Here is a 26612-nt window from a genome sequence, read left to right on the forward strand (position 1 = left end):
CAGTATTATTAAAGTGAAATTCTGTAGTCTGCATTTCATGTTGTGCAGCCTCATTTAACTACAGTTGGTGCTACAAGTTGTTGTATAAACTTCCTGAGATTAAAACCACTCGTGGCTCTGATCATGTTAATGACTATTACATATCTGGACTTCATATGATTGCTGGGTTTCTCGCTGCGTGTATTATTGTAGGGTCGACCTTACAATATAAAGCACCTTGAGGCGGCTGTTGTTGTGATTTGGTGCTGTGTAAATAAAGTTGAATTCAATTTAAACATCATGATGAATTTCTCATCTAAAGCTCTCATTGAAAGGCTCCAGGTGAGGAAAAACGTGGTTGTTGTATCAGTGACTTTAAAATACTCGAAGCAGAAGAAACACACTTCACACAAAGCACATCAGTAAAGAAAACTGAAGATCAATATATATTTAGTCTCTATCACACAAAGAACATTGTTCAAGCAGGAATTTCTCTTTCTGATCAGCAGTGCAAAATATTTTCTCAGCCCCATGTCAGAAGAGCTTTGGTGCAGAGGTCAGCACCGTCACCTCACAGCAACAAAGTCCCGAGTCCAACTTCACCTTCATGTGTGGAGTTTGTATGTTCTCAGCTTGTTTGTTTGGATTCTCTCTGGGTGCTCCAGCTTCCTCTCACAGTCCAAAGACATGCAGTTAGTGGAATGAAGTTAATGTCAGCCCTGTCTCAGATTGGTGACCTGTCCAGCTTGGACCCTGGCTCACACTCTACGGTTGCTGGAAGCTTCAATCTTCAACGGATTGAAATTAAGAAGGAATCATTTAGAGGAGTTTAAAACATTAAATCATTGAATCCATGAATCTGAAAGTGTTTTTGAGTGCAAGATGCAGACTGAAAGGTCTATTTAGCAGTGCTTCTCAGAGTTTTATACTGAACTAAGCACAGACTGACTGAAGAATTATGAAACCAAGCTTCAAATCCAGGATAGAGGTTGTTTGCTGTGCCAGCAGGACGGTCCACATACACTGCTACTCTGTTGGAGGAGAGCAGTGCACATGGACCGGCTTCATTATTCTCACTGAAGAATTATGAGACCAGACTCCAAATCCAGGATACAGAGGTTCAGTGAATGTGGTGTTGAAGGTGTGGAGGTGGATCAGAGAGTCCAAGAAGATATTGTAGAAGGACAGCGTGCCGGCAGGATGGTCCACATACACTGCTACTCTGTTGGAGACAACGTCTTTGGGGATGAAGGTTTCTGTGTTATTGTGCAAGACAGAGTAAGAGTAAGAGCAGTCCAGGCTCCAGGACTGACTGTTCAGTCCAAACAAGCAGTCATCACTGTGTCCTCTCCGTTTGATTCCTTTGTAGCTCACTGCTATAGAAACATATCCACTCCACTCAACCTCCCAGTAACAAGGACCAGTCAGCCCGTCTGTGCACAGCAGCTGAGGGCGGTCAAATCTCTCTGGATGATCAGGATATGGCTGCTGTGCATTCAAACGCATCACCTCTCTGTTGCTGTCAGACAGCTGGATCCATTTGTATACTGTGTTTGGGTCGATTGTGAGTTGATAGGAATCTGATAGAGAGAACAAATAAATCCAGCTGCAGTTATTGATCGATCATCTAGTCGTTGATCGGCTCTTTGATGGTGACTCCTGATATCAGAGATATGAATGAGCGACACAGTAGTTTAAAGACGGTTGGATTTGTTTCCAAGAATCATCATAAAATCAAACGTACACTTCTTCAGATCCGAGCTCACCCGTCGGACGCCATCAGGCTCCACCCTGCAGGGAGAGGAGGGGTCAAACCAGCACAGTCGTTGGCAACATGCTAACATGGACATCATCACTCATACTGTCACAGAGGGAAGACTTCATGTAGCTCTTACATCTGCATAAAACAAACAGGCTGAGTGAAGGGATCTGTTCATACCTGTTTAGAGACTCCTTTCCTGCAGACCACTGCTTCACTTCTTCAGGTGCATCTTGAATCAGAATTGCTCTTTTAAAATCAAATATTACAATTTTCACAACACCTACATGTTTTGTTTTTTTGAATGAAACAGAACAAAAGTAGGAAGTCAAAGTGTTTTTTCCTCATATATCAGTTGAGTGGAAGCAGTAAAGCCACCAAGAGACTTTGATGTGCTGACATTCGTCCTCTGCTTGTCATGGTCATTTTTAGTCTACATAAACTACTGAAGAAGATTGATGGATTCAACGCATCCATCAGAATATAAATATGTGTGCATGTTAGATAGAAAGCTCTTATATAGAAAAGGTGAATGAGGCACGTTGTGTTGAATTAAATAAGAACCAGTCCATTTACCGTTTATTCGATCTAAGCAGCTTTGGAAGACGGCGACTGGACCTCATGAAGCTTTTTGAAGAGGTTTCTCCTTTGGTGTTTAAACTCTAGTGGGAGTTGTCCACTTAAGAGGATCATAGGCACACTATTGATCATGTGCCTCATCACAAGATCCAAGTCATAAAAAAAGGTGTGGGTCATTATCAGCAGAGCTTTTGGATGAAACTATGGTGAAACCTTGCCTCACTCTATCATGTGACCCATTGAGACGCAAGATGTGAGTAGGGGTTGAGGTGCCTGGGAAGACTCAACATAACTGGAGCACGGATGGTACAGTTGTTGACAGCTGGTGTGTCGATCAGGTGAACTTCACAAACACAATGAAACACAAACACAATGAAACACTGTGAGCCATGCACCGGCTTCCTCAGAGCCTGGACCTCAATATTGAAGCCCTGTGGGATCATGGAGGACTCTCATATGGACTGATGCCACGCAGAACTGTCCACTGGGAACTTAATGTTGTGGGATGCTTTTCTGTTTTGTTCATCATCATCATCATCATTGCTCTTTAGTTCCATCAGTCGCTCATCGATGTGAATAAACCAGACTGAACATTTCATGCAGTCTCGTGTGTCCTGTCATCCCAAAACAACACAATATCTTAAAGTCACATCAAAAACCTGTAACACTCACTTTGAAACACGTAGAAGCGCTTTGTCAAAGTGTCTCTCTCTTTGGTTGGCATCTGCTCAGATGGGAATTCTTCAAAGCTTTGCATGACCTGTTGGTTAGACTGCACTTAACATGATTCCACACACAGATAGATAGATAGATAGATAGATAGATAGATAGATAGATAGATAGATAGATAGATAGATAGATAGATAGATAGATAGATAGATAGATAGATAGATAGATAGATAGATAGATAGATAGATAGATAGATAGATAGATAGATAGATAGATAGATAGATAGATAGATAGATAGATATGTATTTGTGTATTCCATATATTCCACTTGCCAAACGTACCGTTCTGAATATTTCCTCAATGTCATCTCTAAGGCAGTGCTTTTTGACAGCCTCACAGATGTGTTGGATGAAGGCAGAACCGTATGTTTCATGAGTGTATGAACCTGTGTCTGCAAGCAAACAGAACCAGATCATATCTGTAGTTAGGCGGTGTTTGATTGTTCTAAATGTTACTTATTGGAGGGTGGTGCACTTACAAGTGGTGCTGGAATGAAAAATGATGAAATCCTTTTCATTGTGTGTCCGAGGACCTTTGACAGAGTTCACTGACAGAGATTCGATGTCGTCTGTGGGCACAAATTGTGTCCTATCAAGTAAATCCACCGATTCCTCCCCCACTGAAACAAACACACAGACTTACTGAAACGTGTCGATCTTTTACCTTTTCAAATGAACAAATATTAACAGTAAATTCATTGAAGATTCATTCATGCTGTTTGTTGGGTGTGTGAGGACAGATGAGAATCACCTCCTCTGCAGGCGTAAATAATGACGATCTTTGGTTTGTCCTTCAGTGCAGGACAGTTCTTTGAGTTTAAGTGCTGAAAGATTTGGTCAAGTTCAAACTCCTCAGTTCCCGTGCCTCCATAACACACCAAAGTCACAAACACACTGTCTGTGAGGGCCAGTTTTGGGTGTTCAGAAAATTCTTTCAGAGGTTTAGCGATCATCTGTGAGAAGAAATCCGTCACTGGATCATTTAACCAGTTTGTAAAACTGGGTGCAAGTGAAGAAACCTTTTCTGCTTTTAAAAGTTACCTTTGCAGTGATGTCCCCACATCTCACTACCTCATATCCAAGAGTTTGAAGTAGACTTTGCATGACTTTCTCATCTTTCGCAGCTCTACATTTGTATAAACTTGTATTAAACGTTTCAATGTTGATCAGCAGGGCGATGCGATTTGACTGTGATTGTTGAGTCACTGGGTAAATCTGAGAGACCAAACAGAAACTCTTCAGATTATTTTAACACAAGCTGATTTTTTTATGCAGTCATTTGCAGTAATTATTATTATTATTGGTTTGGAAGTTACTACAAGAGGCTAAGATCAAACAATCAACATATCTCATATGAATCATACAGTAACATACTTTTTTACCCTGACTGTCTGTCCACGTCTCCATCTCTGACCTAGAAAGAAATCAGAGGACATGTTGAGCTGGAGGGACAGAATGTGTCACATCACATCAGCTCTTGGGATTTTCACTGTGCATCACATCATCTCTGCTTCTTGTGGATTATTCAGGACTGATTTTTAAAAATATTAATGAGAAAATGTATTGCTGATACTGATTAATAGATAATAAGACTTGAGCCTAATAAACCTGAAGACTATTGAATGTAGACACACGGGATCCTAATCAGGCATCAAAGTGAGATTTGGCAGGTGGGGAAACTCTAAGCCCAGGTGCAGTGGGGCAGCGTGGGCGACTTGGAAATGAGACCCTGTACTGGAAGCTCCACTCAGGTTTTCTTTGTATCCAGGTTGTGATCAGCTGAAGCTGCTCTTTGTGGATTTAGCCGACCGAATTCAGATGTTACATATTTCCAGCTTCCAGCCACTACGAAAACCCGCAAAACCTAGAATTTGGTGAATTAACTCAAACAGCACCTTACAGTTAAACAATGTCTGATTAAATGTATGCAAACAGCTCAGCTACTCTTCACCAGTCCAAGTTTACCCCTCTCAGCTTTACCACAGTACTGCAAACTTAACACTTTCACTGACATAAAATCTGAATAATGTCATTTCTGTCCCAAGATGTTTCACAATAAGAACACAAAATAATCATGTTCCTCTCATGTCTTCTTTCTTTGCAACATCCTCCATCTCTGATGTGACAGATGAAAGAAAAACCTTCTTCAAAGTAAAACAGAAACAACATCTGCTGCTGCTGCTAAGACAAATGAGAAATGAAGAATCAGAGACTTACAGCAGAGATGCTGAGTCCTGGTTGTCCTCTGATTAAAGAGCTCAGACTGCTCAGAAAAGAAGGACTCAACTGTACCTGCACTGGAAACACCTGCTGACTGACTGGATGCTCTTTTATACTGAGCTGGAATCTAGTTAGAATTGTTCTTCTTCATGATAACGTGAAGGCTGAGTTCTTTGGACCAAACTGGTTTTGCTTTGGCTGTTTGGGAGGTTTCCAGTTTCCTGAAAAGAAACTCACCGAACTGGTTTCACAATATGCCAGAACAAACACAGGAATGAGGCTCGCTTTCCTTTACACAGGTGATACGTTTGCTTCTTCACCGATTAACTCATGGACATGTTTAGAGATAATTCAGGAACTACTTGATGTAATGTTCCTCCACGAATCTCCACCTTATCATGGTGGAGGGATATGGTGCCAAATGATACCAGGAGCTCTGTTTTCAATGGTAATTTGCCCCTGGCAGGGTCCCTATATGCACACTGGTCCTGAGAGAGGGGTAAGACTAAGAATGAATCAGAAGACATCCATGCTGCATTGACCAGTGGACCATGTCTGGGTACGTGGGATGGGGTTTCTGAGGCTCTAAGCTGGACCAGGCCCAGGGGAGGGGCTCCACAGAGAGTGTGGGTTAGGTGGCAGCCAAAGTTGGAGGCCCTGGCGATAACCAGGGTGGATACATCTGTTTCCCCCAGCTTGATGCCTTTATGTTGGGATTTTTGCTGGTGGACAGGAGAGTTGCTTCCCTGGAACGGGTTCTGGCTGTTTGCACTTTTGCACCAAACCTGGGCTTGTGTTTGGTTGTTGGATGGAAGCTTTGTGCTTTTTACAGTGTAGCTAACATTAGTTGGAAGGAACACTGAAATACTGGAAGAGGTCACAGTTTCAGGCTGTTTGTGTCCTGCTTCACTGTCTTCATGGGACTGCCAGGGTCAAAGTTTGAACTAATAGATCGTTTTCTTTTTGACTCCCAGCAGAAGAATGAGGCCGCTCAGCAATGCTGCGTCAAACCTGGCCTGCAGGTAAATGTTGCATTAGGACAGATAATAAGTGTAGATCAGATGATTTCCTGAAGAAGCAGCGTCAGGGGAAAACCCTTCATTAAAAATCCAAAACTTCCTCATGATCAGTGTGTTAGACTCGGGACATAAACCAGACCAAGAGTTAGCTTTCAAGCAGCACCAGTTTGAGCTGCCAAATTTCAACTAACACAAATGTTTGTTTGTCAAAAGATTATGAATTTAAAAGAAAGAAGACCAACTGTTAATTTCTGCTGCTTGTATCAAGCTCAGGAGCTAAAAATGCAGGACCTGGTTCTGCTCGCAGGCTCCGGGTCATCTCTGATTTCCTCCATCAGGTTCATTGACCATGTACCAGTCACATTATATTGACCACATCTAACTGAGCTGTGTGAATGCCTTAAATATTCTTGTACAAAACAATAAGGTGAGAAAATCTCGTCCCCACTGTTCCAGCATGTCTTTAGTTCAAATCTCACAGGTTGTCACATTCACAGCTTCTCCTGTTTTTCTTCTCTTTACTATTTCCTCATGTTTCTGATGCTTCCCCGTCTACCTAATCCTCTTCATTTCTAGTGCTTTCCTTGTCCCCACTTCCTGATAAATTGGATGTTTACTCTGTGCTTGTTTTGCCTTGTTGGTTTCACACATATACAGTAATGCTGTCAGGTTTCCTCCACGTGTTTTCTTCTTGGTTTACAGCAGCTATGTCGAGTCTGTCTTTGCTGGTTCATCAGATTTAAAGTTTGCTATTGTGTAATCCTGCGTCCAAAGTCATACTTTTGTCTTTTATAATCTCTGTAAAATTATAAAATCTAAAGAGGATGTGATGTTGAAATGTTGCTGCAGTTCCTGTGAAAGAAAATATGTGAACTCGTGAAGTCTGCTGACTGGAAACTCTCCCTGCTGCTGCAGAAATGTGTGAGCGGTCCTCAGTGTTTAGATCAGAGGGAGCCTGGTGGTGGAGCAGGACTGCTGAAGAACTCAGTGGAAGGACCCACAGACTCTGGTCCTGATGAAATGTGTGGGGGGGAGGAGGGCTGCATCCATCTGACACTGAGAGGGGAAACACTTAAACATGAGAGCAGGACAATGATGAAGGAGAGCATCATCATCTGATGTGATGAGTTCAAAAAGAATAAATGGAACAAGCATGAGATGGTCTTCCTGGTTGGACTTTTAGCTTCATGTGAGAGATTTTACCTTAAAGAGATAAACCTCTGTTACTCTGTTTATTTTGCTTCTGCTGCATTTCTGCATGTCCTCATCCACTAAATATAAAATAGTGTAAATGAGCAGCTTTTGATGTTTGACAGTTTTTATTGTGTCTGAACGTTCCTGCAGTTGGTTTGTGGTTGATGTGGATTTGCTGCTCATGTGAATCCTCCCACAGTGTTTCATTAGCAGCTGTAACCACAGTGACTCTGATAAAACAGGAATTAGCAGAATCCATCTGATATGAAGCTGTGCTTTGAATACCACTTCCCTCCTCTTTGAAGAGTAGTCAGATATCTGTGTTCAGGTTTTTGTACAGCCTCTTCTACACTTTGTATCACTGTGTTTCTAGAGCACAGTAGTAGAGAGCTGTGTCTGCCAGGGTTAGGGCTGCTATGGTCAGATTAGTTGTTGTTGGTGATGTTTGGGATCCATATCGATTATTGGGAATATATTCACTTGTGCTGCGTTTTGCTCCTTTCCAGAGTATAAACTGAGGAGCCTGAAGGTCAGAATCATGTCTGTACCAATAAAGCCAAGGAGTATCATAACCCGTCTGATAGTCACATGTGAGTGTGACAGATTTTCCTTCTGTTTCAGTGACTTCAGGTTGTTGAGGAGTGATTGAGTCTCCAGCTGTTAGTCCTGGAAAAAGAAAGAAGAAAAGTAGTGAAATGCAGTCTGTATATCTGCTTAATGCAGCAGCTTCAACTAAACTTTAATCCCTGTTCTTAAACTCACCTATAATGTGAGATAGAAGCAAAAAGAGGTGCAGCAACATGTCTTTGGAGTTATTAAAGCCAGACAGACAGCACATGAACAATGTTCTTCCACTGCAGCACAATGACCAACAAATAATGTCATTGGATGAGCTCAGGTTCAGTGGGCGGGGCCAGTGTAATAGCTCAGCCAATCAAACAGTTTTGTGCTTCCACAGCAGCTCTGTCTCTGTCTCTGATCTTTACTGCTTCATTTCTCTGTTGTCTTTGTCATCAGTCCAATGACACAAGAATCAGAGGTTTAACAGTGTGTGGCTCCCTCTAGTGGATGTTGTGGAGTATTCTGTTGTCTTTGCTCCAAAGGTTTTTGTACAGAGTTTTGCTGTTTCCTGTCACTGTGGGCTGCAGAGCACAGTAGTACACAGCAGAGTCAGACACTGCAGCAGAGGAGATCTCCAGATCTGCACGTTTCTCTGTTTTGTCAATGTGAGCTGAGAATCCCGACACAGCTTGATGAACTGATCCTCCCTCTGTGATGTAGAGCAGGAACTCTGGTCTGGATCTCTGGTATTGTCGGTACCACTGGATATTGTTGATAAGACCATCATATGTACAGGTCAGGTTGATGTTTCCTCGCTCTGCAACAGCTTCTTCAGCACGTTCCTGCTTTATGCTGTTCATGGAGCCCAAAGCTGCAAATGAATGATTCATGTCAGTCAGTCTTTTTCTTCCTTTGTGAGCATAATGAGATGAAGAAATCTGCTAATAATAACTCTGATCAAATCTTGTCACCATGAGACTTTTCTGTGTTCTAACACTCACCTATGCAGTGAGAGAAAAGTACAAACAGGTAAAGGAACATGTTTCAGGTGCTGAAGTCACACAGCAGATGAACAAATTCAGCAGAATGAAAAGACTAAGCAGCCTCTCTGCTGCACAGCCTTCTCCTCAACATCAGGCTGTAGTTCTGCAGGAAGAGACCATCTCATTGGCTGAGTTCAGCATCAGTGGGTGGAGCCAGAGAGAAACCTGTTTAGAGTCTTTATGAACAGCGAAACATCTGCTGGTTGTTTTTACAGCTGTCCTTGTTGCATGTGTGTTTCTTTCAGACTGAAACGTTTTGGGAGGAGAGTATTTGAACAACTAATAAAAATAATAATTCACTGAGATTTAGAGATAAATCTGTTCCTACACTGTTATTAACACTGGGAGCACTGAACGTATCCTATTATGTTTTGGACATGGCTGTGATAGCTGAAGGTGCCATGAGAGAGTGTGTGGTAGATGAGAGAGTTTCCTCCACTTGTGTTCATTTATGAGGAAGATGTGACCAGAACACAGTGACTGTTAAAGCAGGTGTTAGAAAAACGTACTAGATATGATACAACGTCTTTGTTTAACACATGAAATATTGTGAGAAGTCAGAATTGTGTGTCGTGGCTCTTATCACATGTAACCGAAAGCACAGCAAGTTCCCAGGAGATACAACTCCTGAGAAAGTCCTCCTACACATCTGTCCCAGGGTGATATGCAACATGCTACACAAATCCTCTTTGTCTGTAGAAAAGAAGCTCGCTGAGACGTCCCCAGAGAGCGCTCGCACAAAGTTATGGTTGCTGCTGCTGCTCACTTGAAGTCACTAAAAGCTTTAAAGTCACATCTCTTGTGTTTCTCCATTTGTTGAAGAGTTGTTCCAACAGCTTGGTACCTCGAGCCGGACTCCACATCTGTCCTACTCATTCCAACAATGTCTGGAAGGTGAGGTCAGCAGCAAGGGAGGAGTCGGAGAGTGATGAGATCTGTAACTACATATACACTGGAGAACCAGAGGTGTGGAGAGCGATGGCCTGAATCCTACAACAGGTCGGAAAAACCTTTTCTGTAAGAGCATAAGACTCATAAGACGGTCAGGGAGCACAGAGTGTGCACAGAAAATGACACATAATAACAGCACATAATAATAGTTATGATAGGAATCAAAAGAATAATAATAAGTACAAAAGGTCAAAGGTCAGCAGTGTCTCCAGAGAGTCAAAGGGGAAAACTGATGAACTAGCAGTGTTAACAAACGCAGGTGAAGTCATTTCATCAACAGTTTGGTCTTTTCGTCCAGCTTCCATGAGCTGGAGGATGCTCCCCAACCTGACTCCACTCTGTCTGTTCCACAAAGCAGCTTTAGGGAAGGTTGAGGCTAAACAGTAACACATGTAAGGCAGCCCCATTCATGGATTAATCACCAGAGTATGTTAGAGTTATCTGATGAACTGAAAATGTAAAGCTTGCATGTGACTCCCTTTAAGTGTGTAAACGATGTGAAGTTCAGATGAATTGTAGCCGATGATGCTGAGATCCATTCACTGATTTCCACCTTCACACCAACTGTGTAGTGCAGAATAAAGACAGCAGAATCAGTGTACTGTCAGTGTAGAGGATGCAAATCAGCCCAGAAACATCTGCTTACGTCCATCCATCCATTCTCTTCCACTGATCCGATTTAGGGGGGCGGAGCCATCCCAGATACTGTAGGACGAGAGGCGGGGCACAGCCTGGACAGGTCACTGGTCTATGGCAGGGTAACACAGAGAGACACACAACCATTCACACTTATGGGCAATTTAGAATCACCAGCTAACCTAACCCCACTAAGCGCACGTCTTTGAACTGTGGGAGGAAGCTGGAGCACACGGACAGAATCCTCGCAAACACCTGCTGACATCTGGTTGAATTCACATTACAAAGAGCATTGAAGCTCAGATCAGCTGATCACAGCCTGTACTTGAATCAAATCTACTGGAGCTCTCAGCAGAAATGATTGTGAGTTTGATTCTTTTCCCCACACTGAGCCACTACAGCTGATTTTAGGGTTCCCACCTGCTGAATCCACTTTAACCTGTTCTCTGCTCATGTTCCTGTGAGAGGCACAGTCACTCTCTAATGGAGCCAACAGAAAACAGAAATGTCTTCATTTTCCCTCTTTTTCTCTGCTCATGTTCGACTTCACTGATTCAGTCTAATGAAGTGATTCTAATATAATTCAGATTTACACTGAAATAAAGTTTGTGTTCCTGTGTGCTGATAGCATTCATTTACATTAATGTAGCACAAGGTTCAGTTAACTCTGCACTTTTTCCCTTTGGAGTAAAGAAGTTGATGGAAAAAGTCCTGGATGTCTGTACTTTACCTACAACCACCTCTGTGGGATCAGTGATCAATCATTTATCATGTTGTTATTGATCAGTGACAGGTTGATTTCTGTTGGAGAGAAAGATGAAGATTTGAGTAAAGATGAGACTGAAATGAGTCTGTTGTCTTTGTCATCAGTCCAATGACACAAGAATCAGAGGTTTAACAGTGTGTGGCTCCCTCTAGTGGATGTTGTGGAGTATTCTGTTGTCTTTGCTCCAAAGGTTTTTGTACAGAGTTTTGCTGTTTCCTGTCACTGTGGGCTGCAGAGCACAGTAGTACACAGCAGAGTCAGACACTGCAGCAGAGGAGATGCTCATCTTGATTTCTGTTCCCTTCACATGAATCTTCAGTCCAGGAATTTTTTCTACTCCTACTGTTCCTGAAGGTGAGTGTGAGATCAGGAACTCTGGAGGTTTTCCTGGATGTTGTCGATACCAGAAGAAATAATCAGAAGGTGACACTTTGTAAGTGTAGGTCAGAGTAACTGTGCTGCCTTCTACACTGGACTCTTCATCTTTGACTGGAGTGAGCTGATCACATGTGACACCTGAAGGAAGAGAGAACGTTTTCAATCAATAATTGACGTTAATGAATCCTTTGAAATGAACATAGTTTCCTGTGTAGGTGAGCAGACCTGTGAGAGTGAGAAGAATCAGAGGAAACACACAGTGATGTAATGACAGCATGTTGAGGAACATAAAGTTTGTTTTGTGTTGAACTCTGTTGAATGTGGAGGTTTTTCTCTCTTCTATAGTTCAGTAACAGCTCAGCTCCTCCCTGAATCTCTGCTCCTCCTCTCTGCTCTCAGTCACTCCTCCTCCTGTGCTTCACACACTTTATAACCAAAATGATTTAAGGGAGCCGTGTGACACGTCACACAAGCAGAAGTCACATTAACGATGTAGACAGAGTCAGAGAGTCGCTGATACTCACACAGTTAAAAAGTCTGAAACTTGAGACATTTGGAGAAAAATGTGTAAGAAGTCCTGAATTCAAGAAACATCTCAGAATAGTTTGTGTATGTTGGGAAGGATTTTTGTTCACAACTGTTTGTTCAAATGAAGCATCATCTTATTTGATTTGATCTTCAAACACAAACCTGAGGGACGTCATGTCTGTGGACACGACATGCAGGAGTGTTGTGGTGCAGCAGCAGTCCCAGTTACAGCTGACGCTTTTGGACACAACATCTGTTTTACTTTGTGGCTCTTTGGTCAGTTTGATGGTTTATGATCCTACAGGAAATATTTACTTTAAGTTACTTTACAGTTTATTTAAATGCTTCACTTATATTAAAGTATATTGTTGATAAAGCATATAGTTAGAGCTGGACCAGTGACCCTGAATCCTCCTATAGTTAATCTGGACGTAGCATTTATGTCCAGATGAACAGAACCAACTTTTGGAGATTTACTTACCTGGATGACTGATTGTGCATCAAGACCTCCTTCAGTTACTCTACAGTCGGTGTAGGCTGCTGGGAGACTCCCATGATGCACTGAGATTTTCTTCTTCACTCACTATGTGTTTATACACCTCTCTGTATTGACTCATTCGTTATTATTCATCTCTGGCTCTCTTCCACAGTGTGTCTCTGTCCTGTCTTCCTCCCATCACCCCAACTGGTCACAACAGGTTCTGGTTCTGCTGGATGTTTCTTCCTGTTAAAAGGGAGTTTTTCCTTCCCACTGTCGCCAAAGTGCTTCCTCATAGCGGGTCATGATTGTCGGGGTTTTCTCTCTTGTATTATTGCAGGGACTTCACAATGTAAAGCAACAACTGCTGTTGTTATATAAATAAAACTGAATCTACCAGAGTGAACATTTATAGAAGAAGAAATAAAGAATAAGACCTGCATCAGTGACCTTAAACAATAACATAAACACAATATATAAAAGTTAAAGCATAAAAAACTAACTTGTCATTAAGGCGTGTGTCTTTGAAACACAGCCTCTGTCAAGTCCAGCGACATGAAAAAGAAAATTTAACTGGTCGTCAGATAACAGAGACCGAGACACGCTCTCGGCTCAGTCATCGGTTACTAGCTGCCATCATTTAACGTAGCTGTGATTAAAGCAGCAGTGGTGTCTTCCAGAGGGAGGGGCTAGCAAAGTAAAATGAACTGGATCATACCTGGATCCTGCATGCATGCAGCACAACACTGTAGCTTTAGCCCACATTAATGTTACCTTTATATTGTAGAGCTTCCTCTGATTGTGTGTCTTCTGAAACTTTTCCTGGATGAGTAGAGCCAGATACAACTCCTTTCCACAGTCCAGAGCAGGTCTGAGGATAAATCACTGACTAGTAGAACCATCGCTTCAGGAACAAGTGACAAATGCATTAATCTAAATCTAGAATAGTAATAGTACACTGGAAAATAAATGAATACTGAGTATTACTCATAATAATAATGATTGCATTTATATAGCGCTTTTCTAGGCCCTCAAAGCGCTTTACAATTCCACTATTCATTCACTCTCACATCCACACACTGGTGGAGGCAGCTGCAGGTGTAGCCACAGCTGCCCTGGGGCAGACTGACAGAGGCGAGGCTGCCATATCGCGCCATCGGCCCCTCTGGCCAACACCAGTAGGCGGTAGGTGAAGTGTCTTGCCCAAGGACACAACGACCAGGACAGAAAGAGCTGGGGATGGGTTGATGTTTGGTTTTCTTGTCATTTGGAGTTCTTATTAGATCGTTTAGTTTCTGTTTAGTTTCTGGGTCGTAGGTTCTTAGTGATCATAGTTCTCCCTCCCTCTGAGTCTAATCTTCTCTTGTGGTTAGTCAGTCTTCTCTCTGTGTTTCTTCCTGTCTCCCCAGTCGCTGCGTCAGTTTGTGTCTGTGTGTTTCCTGTTTTATTTTGATAGTCCCGTGTCCTGTGTTTAGTGCATTCAGGTTTGATTCCTGTGTCGTTATATCAGCTTAGTTCCAGCTGTGTTTCCCTCATTACTCTCTTGTGTATTTAAGCCCTCTGATGTCTTTTGCCCTTTGTGGTATCGTACTGCCTCATGTGTGTAAGTCTCCTTGTGTTTGGTAAATGGACTCATTCTTATATAGCGCTTTTCTACTCCCCTGGAGTCCTCAAAGTGCTGTATACAGCATGTCTCATTCACTCATACAAGCACTTCTAAACACAAGTGCAAACTAAACTACATTCACACACATTCATACTCCGATCAATGCATCGGAGGGCAACTCGGGGTTAGTATCTTGCCCAAGGATAATAGGCATGCAGACTGGGGAAGCCAAGAATCGAATCACCAACCTTCCGATCAGTAGCTGCTCCACCACCTGAGCCACAGCCACACTGTTTCAGTTTTAGTTCCACGTTTTCTCGTTTCCTAGTGTGTTAGTTCTTGTTTCTCAGTGTTCTGTTCCTAGTTTTCATGTTCAGGGTTTCAGTTTGTTTTTTGTGAGTTTATGTTCTTGGACAATCCTCCCATCAATGAAGCTGCAGCCTTAAGTTTGCCTTTGGTGTTTGAATCCTGCATTTAGGTCCACTTCCTGCCTGCTACAGTCTCACATGACAGTTACTTTGTGTTTATGTCGGCTTTTGATTTCCAGTTTAAAAAAATGACCTTTTTAGGAAAAACAAAAACATTTTCAGATTTCTGAACGATGATCAGGAAGTGATTCATTTCACAAATGTTGTTTTCTAAATGAAGTAGACAAAAAGTACAGAGACCCAGGACAGACACAGGTGACAGTGATCATCTCTGCTGTGGGTTCCACTTTAGCATGTACAGATGAGAGAAACCATACCACTGTATTTTAATAATAATAATAATAATAATAATAATACATTTTATTTTGAAAGCACATTTCAGAACACTCAAGGACACTGTACACAGCAGAATAATAAAAGCAACATAAAAGCCATCAGTTTACATGAAGAAGAAGGAAGAAGAAGATCTGAGACAACGAGATGGGGCGGTGATCTGAATCAGATCAGAGAGATATGGAGGAGAGAGATGATGATTAGCCTTAAATGTGTACAACAGTATTTTGAAATTGATGCAATATTTGACCGGGAGCCAATGAAGCTGCTGCAGGACAGGAGTGATGTGGTGGACAGAAGGGGTCCTGGTGATGATGCGGGCAGCAGAGTTCTGGACACGTTGGAGCTTGTGGATGGATTTTTGAGTAGACCAGAAAGAAGTGAATTACAATAATCAATCCAGGAAGTAACAAGGATGTGGACAAGAATGGCAGCGGCATGTGGGGAGAGAAAAGGACGGAGACGATTAATGTTGCGCAAGTGAAAATATGCAGACCGAGTGACATTATTAATGTGTGAATTTAAAGACAGAGTACTGTGGCGGATGACACCCAAGCTTTTCACAGAGGAAGAAATGAAGACCGGCGAGTTATTGATAGTAGTAGAGAAACTGTTGGTTCTGGATAATGTAGATTTAGTGCCGACCAAGAGGAGCTCAGATTTGTTACTGTTGAGTTTAAGAAAATTGGAAGAGAACCATGAATTTAGTTCAGCTAAGCAGAGGGTGAGGGAGGATGGGGGAAGAGCAGAATCAGGTTTAGTGGGCAGGTAAAGCTGGGTGTCATCGGCATAACAGTGAAACTGGATATTGTATTTACGGAAAATATGTCCAAGCGGTAGAAGGTAGATAATGAAAAGAAGGGGCCCAGGACAGATCCCTGGGGCACGCCAGTGGTCAGAGGAAAGGGCTGAGAAGTGAAGGATTTGAGTTGAATAAAGTGAGTGCGATCAGACAGGTACGATTTAAACCAGGCTAGTGGAGTATGGGAGAGACCGATGGAAGCTAGCCTACTGAGAAGAATAGAGTGAGAAATAGTGTCGAAGGCAGCGCTCAGATCGAGGAGAATAAGAATGGAGAGTAAACCGGAGTCAGCTGCCATAAGAAGATCATTGGTTATTTTTATAAGTGCTGTTTCAGTGCTGTGGGACTGGAACTGTTCATACAGATTATTATTAGTTAAATGTGAGTGGAGTTGTGTGGCAACTATTTTCTCAAGAATTTTTGAAAGGAATGGTAGATTGGAAATAGGCCAAAAATTCTCAAAATTACTGGGATCTAGACCAGTTTTTTCAATGTTGGGGTTTTGGAAGCAGTTTTGAGGGAAGCAGGAACAGTTCCAGTGGTAAGAGAAGAGCAGACGATAGCAGATATGAGGGGAAGCAGAGAGGGTAGACATGCCTTAACCAAAACTGTAGGAATGGGGTCTCGCTGACAAGTAGAAGGTTTTGACTTACAGATGAGATCTGAAATATCAGTAACCGAGGGGAGCTGGAAAGCAGAAAAACAGTGTGATGGGAGATGAATTACACAGAAACCAGCTCTTGATGTATTTTGTGAATTTTCTCAATGAAAAATAACATTAAAGAATCACAAAAGGAGGACGAGTAAAGATGAGCAGGTAAAGATTCTGGTGACCTGAAAGAAGAGTTGAACAGTGAAAACAGTATCTTGGTTGAGTCGTCTTTTGAACAGATAATGGTGGAGTAGTAAGCAGATTTTGTTTGATTAATACACTCCTTATAATACATAATATGATTATTAAACATTTCCTTGTGGATATTCAGACCAGTTTTCTTATAAAGGCGTTCAAGTCGTCGTCCTTTTGCTTTCAGGAGCCTGAGTTCAGCTGTGAACCAGGGTGCTGACTGAGAGAATGATACAGATTTGGGTTTGAGTGGAGCAACAGAGCTTAGACTATTGAGACTAGAGTTATAATAGGAAACTAAGTCCTCTTGGGTGAGCAGGTTATGAAAATGCAAATGACCAGAGAAAGCAAAAGAAAGAGTATCAGGATTGATTTTGCTTTGCAGTTAAAAGGAGTAAGTCCAAAGCAACAAACTAGGTCCAAAGTATTAATATGAGTAGGAAAGTTTATTTGTTGTTTAAAGCCAAAACTATCGAGGCAGGATGAGAAGTCTTTGGTGAGAGGATGATCACTGTTATCCATATGAATATTAAAGTCTCCCAGGAGTATTATATTAGGGGAAACAGTAGCTATGTGAGTCAGCATATCAACAAAGTCACTTATGAAGACAGAATTAGACTCTGGAGGACGGTAAGTAACAGCTATGACAGTTGGAACAGGTCCTGAGAGTTGACAAACAAGGGATTCAAAGGAACTATAGACGGGTACAGACAACGGCGTGACTTTCCAGTTCTCACGATAGATTACCGCGAGACCTCTGATAGGTTTGTAGCTTAAACCTATTCGCTGGAACGTCCAAGACAATTCAACTACACAGCAAAAGCAAGACACAAGTAGGCAAAGTTCTTCATGTTACTCATGCATGAGAGAACCCAGTCGCTCTCGTCCGCTCCCTCGTAACACTGCTCTTTATTGAGGTCACATGAATATACATAGGTGCATTAACATATGACGTCTTACATAGTTATACATGTGAACAAAGAATACCTTGTCTCTGTGTGTGTGTGTGTGTGGGGGGGGGGGGGGGGGTCAGAGTGTGACCCATAAAGACTTCCCTAAACCTGCTGGTCTAGAAGTCCAGCAGTTCATCTAAACAAAAGGCACTTAGCCTAAAACAGATATAGACAAGTTTATCCTGCCATAAAACAATAAGAGGAGGTTCGACCTCTACCGTGCTCCCAGGATGTGGGTGTGACTGCCAGAACACTCTGTAATGCACACGAAGTCTTTGCAGACTCCTAAAGATTGATTCGATTGGTAATTTATTTCAACATGTGAACAATATACAGGTACATTTAGAAAAGAAAATAAGAGAGAGAAAAAATACTATACAAATTACATACAAAAAAACGTTCTGATTAATTTACATCTTGAAAGGGAAGAAGTAAACACTTATTTAATCCCACCCCTTTGCCATAAATTATCAGTTAATATTTAGTCAGCTTCCTTACTGATATAATTAGCAATAAAAATAGTGAACAGATTTCTGATATACTACACTCAACAAAAATATAAACGCAACACCTTTGTTACTGCTCCCATTCCCCATGGGATGGACGTAGAGACCTAAAATTCATTCCAGATACACAATATAACCATCCCTCCCAAACAGTGGTCACAAATCAGTCCAAATGTGTGGTAGTGGGCACATCTGCCATATTGAGATAATCCATCCCACCTCACAGGTGTGCCACATCAGGATGCTGATCTGACATCATGAGTAGTGCACAGGTGTACCTCAGACTGCCCACAACAAAAGGCCACCCTGGAATGTGCAGTTTTTTGCGCTATTGGGGGTCTGGGGACCCAAACCGGTCAGTATCTGGTGCGACCACCATTTGCCTCATGCAGTGCAACACATCGTCGCATGGAGTCTATCAGATTGTCAATTGTGGCCTGTGGAATGTTGGTCCACTCCACTTCAATGGCTGTGCGAGGTTGTCGGATATTCGTGGGAACTGGTACACGCTGTCGTATACGCCGGTCAAGCACATCCCGAACATGCTCAATGGGTGACATGTCCGGTGAGTATGCTGGCCATGCAAGAACTGGGACATTCTCAGCTGCCATCTGCCCTGAACAATGTGAACCATGATTCATCCGTGAAGCGCACACCTCTCCAACGTGCCAGACGCCATCGAATGTGAGCATTTGCCCACACAAGTCTGTTACGGCGACGAGCTGGAGTCAGGTCAAGACCCCGATGAGGACGACGGGCATGCAGTTGAGCATCCCTGAGACGGTTTCTGACAGTTTGTGCAGAAATTGTTTGGTTGTGCAAACCAATTGTTCCAGCAGCTGTCTGGGTGGCTGGTCTCAGACGATCTTGGAGGTGAACCTGCTGGATGTGGAGGTCCTGGGCTGGTGTGGTTACACGAGGTCTGCGGTTGTGAGGCCGGTTGGATGTGCTGCCATATTCTCTGAAACGCCTGTGGAGACGGCTTATGGTTGAGAAATGAACATTCAATGCACGGGCGACAGATCTGGTTGACATTCCTGCTGTCAGCATGCCAATTGCACGCTCCCTCATTGCTTGTGGCATCTGTGGCATTTTGCTGTGAGACAAAACTGCACATTCCAGGGTGGCCTTTTGTTGTGGGCAGTCTGAGGTACACCTGTGCACTACTCATGATGTCAGATCAGCATCCTTGTAGCATTCCAGCCGGACTTTATTCAGACGATGCACTCAACGATCATTACGGATGGACCATGGTGGGGTATTCCAACCCATTTATTCACAAATTGCCATAGACACATCGTAAGAGCTGTAACCATAACATAAAACAAACATTCACTTGATATAACCACGTTTCTGTTATGCTAATCAATTCACAGAAAAGGCACAGGAGGTGCTAGCATCAGCCTGCTAGATCGCTCATAAACTTATTAACAATCAAGTAATACATTTACAAATTGTCCGAAATGTAAACAACAAGTACAACACACAAACATACCTGTTCGCCTTCCAGCTAGATGCTAATTTTAAGATGGATGGAAAACGATAACCTTCTCATTTAATCCTTTCTGCGGCAAGCAGTTGCGGTACGATCTTCCTTCCCGGAAGTTGCCCGTTACGAATTTCAAAATAAGAGTCTAATCTATATTATAAGGTATAATTCGTTCAGGGATTTAACTGTTTGAAAAATATCAAATAAACAAATAATCTGGGTCATTTACACTCCCACCAAATCATTAGTGTTCAAAAACATAACTCCATAAACATAGGAAGAAAGAACACAATGATTTCATAATACAAATAATGACCAAACAACAGAAGCATAGTATGCAAGGAATGGACTAGTCACCTTCTAACAATAAGACTAGTTTTTGAACTGGCCGTTCGAGCACTGACCGCTTAGTAAGACGTTCACCATTTTTGCCAAGTTTCCTGTCACCTAGACAGAGCTTCACTCTCCTAACCAGTCCATCTCTGTCCATTGTAGTCTCTACGACTCTTCCCAACCTCCATTCATTTCTGGGCAAGTCTTCATCCTTCATTATGACTATATCCCCGATCTGCAGGTTTCTCTTTGGGGTGTGCCAGCGTTGTCTAAAGGCAATGTTGGCTAAGTACTCTTTCTGCCAACGGCTCCAGAACTGCTCGGCCAAATATTGTACGTGGCGCCATCTCTTTCCTGCACTGTAGAGAGGCCGATTGACTTATCCTTGTTGATCCTTCGAAGAATGCGAGCCACTGCACAGATGGCGCGAGTCCAGGATGAGAACTTTGCCAGCCGATAAGTAAGAGAATCTTGTTCTACAGTTTCCGTGTTTAGAGTCCGTGTTTCCTTAACTTCTGGATCTCCGACTGACAGTTCCGGAGCCACCTCTTCTGAGAGGTCAACTCCCTTTTCCCATAGAAATGCAGGGCCGGTAAACCAGTCCGATGATATTAGCTCATGGACAAAACAACCTCTAGAAGCACGATCCGCAGGATTCTGGTCAGTAGGGACGTATCTCCATTGCCTTTGATTCGTGTAGAGATGTATCTTCTGGATACGGTTGGCTACGAATGTATGAAAACGTCGAGCCTCATTATTGATGTACCCTAGTACAACCTTGGAATCGGTCCAAAAATGCTCTTCAATGTCCGCATATCCAAGTTCTTCCTTCAAAACATTGCTGGTTTTCACAGAGATGACTGCAGCCGTCAACTCTAATCTTGGGATCGTGGTGACCTTTGTTGGGGCGACGCGAGATTTGGCCATGACTAAAGCACAGTGGATGTCTCCTTCTTCATTGCTAAGCCTTAGATATGAACACTGTCCATAGCCAGTAGTGCTTGCGTCGGAGAAGTGATGTAACTCACGTTTAATAACCCTTCCGAAATCTGCCGGGGCATAACTTCGGGGTATATTTATCCTCTCCAAGTTGTTGAGGTCGTTTTTCCATTTCTCCCACCGTGGACGAAGTTCGTTGGTTAGAGGGTCGTCCCAACCTGTTCCATGGCAGCACATCTGCTGCAGCACTTCCTTTCCAATGAGCAAAAAGGGGGCTATGAGACCCAAGGGATCGTACAGGGATGCAACAATGGACAATATGCCTCGACGTGTTGCAGGCTGTTCCTTAAGGTTGGTGCTGATCTTCAGGCAGTCTGATTCGACGTGCCATTGGATACCCAACGCTCTCTCTGAAGGTAAGTTATCAAAGGCAAGGTTGAGGTCTTTAATGTCTGATGCACGTTTAGTTGCTGGTATGCTTACCAGGACAGCTTTGTCATTGGACACAAACTTGTGGAGCCTAAGACCACCCAGGGCACAAAGTTTTCTGGCTTCTTCTGCTAACTTGATAGCCTTCTCTGAGCTGTCTGTACTTGTGACTCCATCGTCGACATAGAAATTTCTCAGAATGAACTGAGAGCCTAATGGGTACCGGTCTTTATTTTCTGTAGCCAAATGCTTCAATCCGTAGTTTGCACAGCCAGGCGATGAGGCTGCGCCAAAGATATGCACCCTCATACGGTATTCTTGGGGCTGTGCACCGAGATCTCCTTTCTTCCACCAAAGGAAGCGCAGGTAATCCTGGTCTGACTTCTTCACATGAAATTGGTGAAACATTTTCTCTATGTCGCACATCAATGCAGTAGAGTGCAACCGGAAGCGAAGAAGTACACCGTTGAGATTGTTCATCAGGTCAGGACCAGTGAGCAGATGATCATTCAAACTGGTTCCCTGGTACTTGGCAGAGCAGTCGAACACCACGCGCAGTTTGCCTGGCTTCTTGTCGTGGAATACACCGTGATGAGGTATGTACCATTTTTCGCCCTCTTTCCCATCATCGTGGACTTCCTCTGCATCACCCCTTTCTATGACCTCCTCCATGAACTTGATATACTGTTCTTTGTACCCTTCATCCCTTAACAGCTTCCTCTTTAGATGGCTCAGACGTATGACTGCAAGCTGTTTGTTGTCAGGTAAGGTAGGTCTCTCCTTAAAGGGCAACGGCATCTCGTAGTGACCTAGACTGTTCTTTTCGATGTGGTTCTTGAGTTTGTCCAGGAACAGGATGTCCTCCTGAGACACTGGTTTGCCGTCTTCCTTAGCATCCTTAAAGTCAGACTCTAGAATGCGAATGGCATCTGCCGGAGTGACTGGTGGGAGCTCCCTGACTGCAACTCGGAAGCACTGTCCCGCCGTACTTGAGGTGTCGGGGCATGTCGACGTACCACCAACTATGCTCCATCCTAAGTCGGTACGAATTGCATAAGGCTCATCGTCTCCTCCCGTTATGACGTCTCTTGGTGCCATTGCTCGTGCGCAGTTATAGCCTATCAATAAACCAACCTCACAGTCCTGTAGAGGTGGAATCTCTTCTATGACCTTGGAGAGATGATTCCACCTTTTAGCTGTCTCGCATGTTGGGATATGGGCTCTGTTTACTGGTATGCAATCCTTGGTATAAGCAGGAGGAAGGTCGATGAGGAGGGAAGAGCGATAACCCCGAACACAAAGCCCTGAGACTCTTTGGCTCTTTACGATCACGTCGCGTCCAATCATAGTAGTTAACTTCAGCTTAACTGGACAGGAATCTGCCTTTAATACATCACTCAGTTCCTGGTCAACAAACGTCGTGTCGCTTTGCGTGTCCAGCAAGGCGTAAACCAGTTTCTCAGTTCCTGTATCCTTTTTTGACACCCACACAGGCACAATCATTGATGTGTTAGTTGGCTGTCCGGTAATCACTGACATTGAAGTTGCAGCAGCCTCCGTTTGGCCGGCATTGCTCAGGATAGTGGTTTCCTGTGGCAGAACTCTTTCCTTCTTTAAATAGTTGTCATCGTGTAAACAAGTGGGATGTTTACCCTTGCACGTGTTGCATGAGTGTCGATGTCGACAGTCTTTTGCACTATGTCCAGGTTTGGTGCAGCCATAGCAGAGCTTATGTTCTCTGACAAAATCTCGACGCTCCTCCAGAGTTTTAGCAATAAACTTGGGACATCCATGTAGTCTGTGTTGATTATTTTGACAGAAGGCACAAGGAGACCTTTCCTTTCCTTTAACTGGCTTGAGCCTCTCGGTGTCAGCCTCAGTCTGTGTGTTTAGAACGCTTGCCTTGTTCCTCTTAGGGTCTCTGCTGCCTTGTTTTGCAGTGCTCGACTCAGAGCTGCGGAGGGCATAAGCTGAGGTGATTGGATTACAAGCAATCTCTGCCTCTGTCGCCATAAATGCGGCGAAGTCCTTAAAACTGGGGAATTCCTTATTGCCCTTTAAGGCTTCAGTAACCTTCCTGTTCCAGTGAGATGCTATCCACTCTGGTAGTTTAAGGATTAGCTTCTTATTCTCTTCACAGTCGTTCAGTATTTCGAGGCTCTTCACATGTGTCATTGCATCTTGGCAAGCGTTTAAGAAATCTGAGAAGTCTCTTAATCCTTCTGCATCTCTTGGTTGGATCTTTGGCCAATCTGTGAGCTTATCTCTGAAGGCTTTCTGTATAATAAAGGTTTGGCCATATCTGTTATCCAGTTTGTTCCACGCATCCTTATAAGCGTCGCTGTCATTCCTATAGAAAGTTCCTTCTAATGTTTTACGAGCTGGGCCGCCTACATACTTCCTCAAGTAATAAAGTTTGTCTGCTGGGGAGATGGCCTTTTTGTCAATAAGTGACATGAATGAAGTTTTCCACTCAATGAACTGAATGGGGTCCCCACTAAATACAGACGGCTCTGGAACTGGAAGTCTATTTAGAGCCATACTGTCTTGTAGGGCTTGGGCAAGGGATGACACGTTTAGGTCGGGTGGCGATGCTGTGACGGTGGGAGTTGGAGGGTTGATAGCAGGGGGAACATGATGATTTCCCACTGAACTATTAGAGGAATGGAGACTGCCTTCCTGCGAGGCTACCTGGCTGTAGACTTGCAGTTTGGCCCGAGCAGCCCTCAAATTCTTTTCTGCTTGAAGGCGTTCAAGTCTGCGTTTTTCTACTTCCATTTTTCTGTGCTGTTCCTCTATCTTCTCCATTTGTCTCTCTTCTTCCAGCAACCCTTCAAATTCGACTTCCTTAGCAGCTAGCTCTGCTGCTGCATCCGCCTGTTTGAGTGTTAGAGTAGTGCTTTTGTGACTACGGATTGACTTTGTCACTCTAGATGCGGTGGATCCATAGATGGAGCGTGCGTAGCTGTTCTTAAGCAGCTCCCTGAGACGGCAATGTACTTGTTCTGCATCATAATCACCATCGAGATCTGACATTCTCTCGTAGGTAACTTTCATAATTTCGGCTGTAACTGCCTCACAACTGTCAACGTGACGTCTTAATTCTGGAGAAGGTGTAATGTGACTTCGTATTTCAAGGTAAGTGTTTAACACAGTTTCTTTCTCTTTCTCCAAAGAATCCATCAAAGATGCCAGCTCGCCTTTACTAATGTCTGACTTGAGCTGCTCTCTTGACTCTCGGGCTCGAATCTTCCATCTTTCGTACGTTGAGATGAACTTTCTTTCCCTTTTTCTTGCTTCCTCCTGTTGCATTTCGAGCGCCTTTGGAGTTGGGATTTATGTTCGAGTGGAACGTCGGAGGCCTTCCTTAAGTTCACCTTGTAAGTTGTTCAACGTTTCTTCTCTGCGTTGAATTTCCTTCTCCAAAATTTCTATTTCCGTAGTTTCTGATGTGTCTTCAAGAGACGCCTTAAGCCCTTTGATTTTATTCTGCAGGTCGACTATCTGATGCTCTAGTTCTGTTTGTGAGGAGGGAGTCTCCATTTCCTTAATGTTTATGTTATTTACTTATCTAATTTGCAGGCTTTAGTTAATGAGCTGCTTGTGGTTACTATAACTTACAGGCTGCATTAACAGAAGGGAGGAGAATCTTTGCACTTTAAACCAAGTTGAAATAGAAGCGGATAACCAACACAACATTGAGAAGAAATGTATAAAATAATAAATGCAACCTGCTAGCTGTTGCAAACTGATGTGGTAAAGTAAACCTCTTATGCTAAACACAGATCAATACACCATTACTATTGTACAGTTACAAATTGAACTAAATGCCCCTCTTTCACCCCCTTTTGGGTCAGTAGAAAGAATGATAAATATACAGTAGTGGTGGTAAATACCAATAAACAAAATTACTTCACTTGTTATTACTTCATGTCCGTTGTGTCTTAATGCAGCAGATGTCCACAGTAGTTGACGACCTTCTCTCTCCCTTTAACCACCACTGATGAGAATGAATGTCCTTTCCTTGTCGATTAGAATGAAATGTTCCATACCTTTTCTGACCGTCACATCAAACCATTAAGCCAGCTGCATGATGATTATAAAGTCTCTGTCTAGAAGACCCATAGAATGGCACTGAGTTGCTCCGTGAAATGTCTTGTCAATCCCAGACGAATAGCAACACAGCTCCGTGACTCGTCCTCGTGGTTCCGTGGTGCAGGATGGCAGCAGGATGATGCGGGGGATCAGCTCTTACTGTAGCATTCCAGCCGGACTTTATTCAGACGATGCACTCAATGATCATTACGGATGGACCATGGTGGGGTATTCCAACCCATTTATTCACAAATTGCCATAGACACATCGTAAGAGCTGTAACCATAACATAAAACAAACATTCACTTGATATAACCACGTTTCTGTTATGCTAATCAATTCACAGAAAAGGCACAGGAGGTGCTAGCATCAGCCTGCTAGATCGCTCATAAACTTATTAACAATCAAGTAATACATTTACAAATTGTCCGAAATGTAAACAACAAGTACAACACACAAACATACGATAACCTTCTCATTTAATCCTTTCTGCGGCAAGCAGTTGCGGTACGATCTTCCTTCCCGGAAGTTGCCCGTTACGAATTTCAAAATAAGAGTCTAATCTATATTATAAGGTATAATTCGTTCAGGGATTTAACTGTTTGAAAAATATCAAATAAACAAATAATCTGGGTCATTTACAATCCTGATGTGGCACACCTGTGAGGTGGGATGGATTATCTCAATATGGCAGATGTGCCCACTACCACACATTTGGACTGATTTGTGACCACTGTTTGGGAGGGATGGTTATATTGTGTATCTGGAATGAATTTTAGGTCTCTACGTCCATCCCATGGGGAATGGGAGCAGTAACAAAGGTGTTGCGTTTATATTTTTGTTGAGTGTATATCCTATAATATCACATCATGAATTTTTTTGTTTGTTTGTTTGTTTTTTTAAAATAGAGACATTCACTTAATTTAAATATTTTCCTTTTCTTTATAGTTCGAGAAGATCATATTTTTATAACTCTTTTTGAACAGTTTTATGTTTGGATGTTGCTTTAATTCCATATTCAGTTTGTTCCATAGTT

General features: G+C 42.9%; 2 protein-coding genes across 2 annotated transcripts; both read right to left on the minus strand.

Annotated features, from left to right (window-relative positions):
- Positions 1 to 401: 401 nt before the first annotated feature.
- On the minus strand, positions 402 to 2760 carry LOC146686858 (stonustoxin subunit beta-like). Its single transcript, XM_085439437.1, has 4 exons — positions 2619 to 2760; positions 1919 to 2081; positions 1724 to 1770; positions 402 to 1559 (listed from the first exon to the last, which is right to left on the minus strand). The coding sequence occupies exons 1-4, from the start codon at positions 2758 to 2760 to the stop codon at positions 1006 to 1008; spliced, it is 906 nt and encodes a 301-aa protein (XP_085295563.1). The 3' UTR covers positions 402 to 1005.
- A 17390-nt stretch (positions 2761 to 20150) lies between these two features.
- LOC146686859 (uncharacterized) lies at positions 20151 to 22180 on the minus strand. The gene has a single exon (XM_085440214.1). The coding sequence runs from the start codon at positions 22151 to 22153 to the stop codon at positions 20399 to 20401; it is 1755 nt and encodes a 584-aa protein (XP_085296340.1). The 5' UTR covers positions 22154 to 22180; the 3' UTR covers positions 20151 to 20398.
- Positions 22181 to 26612: the final 4432 nt, after the last annotated feature.

This window comes from Copadichromis virginalis, linkage group LG18 (genome assembly GCF_057382275.1).
Source record: "Copadichromis virginalis isolate Kocher_CV1m ecotype Utaka linkage group LG18, C_Virginalis_male_GT1.1, whole genome shotgun sequence".
Taxonomy (NCBI): Eukaryota; Metazoa; Chordata; class Actinopteri; order Cichliformes; family Cichlidae; genus Copadichromis; species Copadichromis virginalis.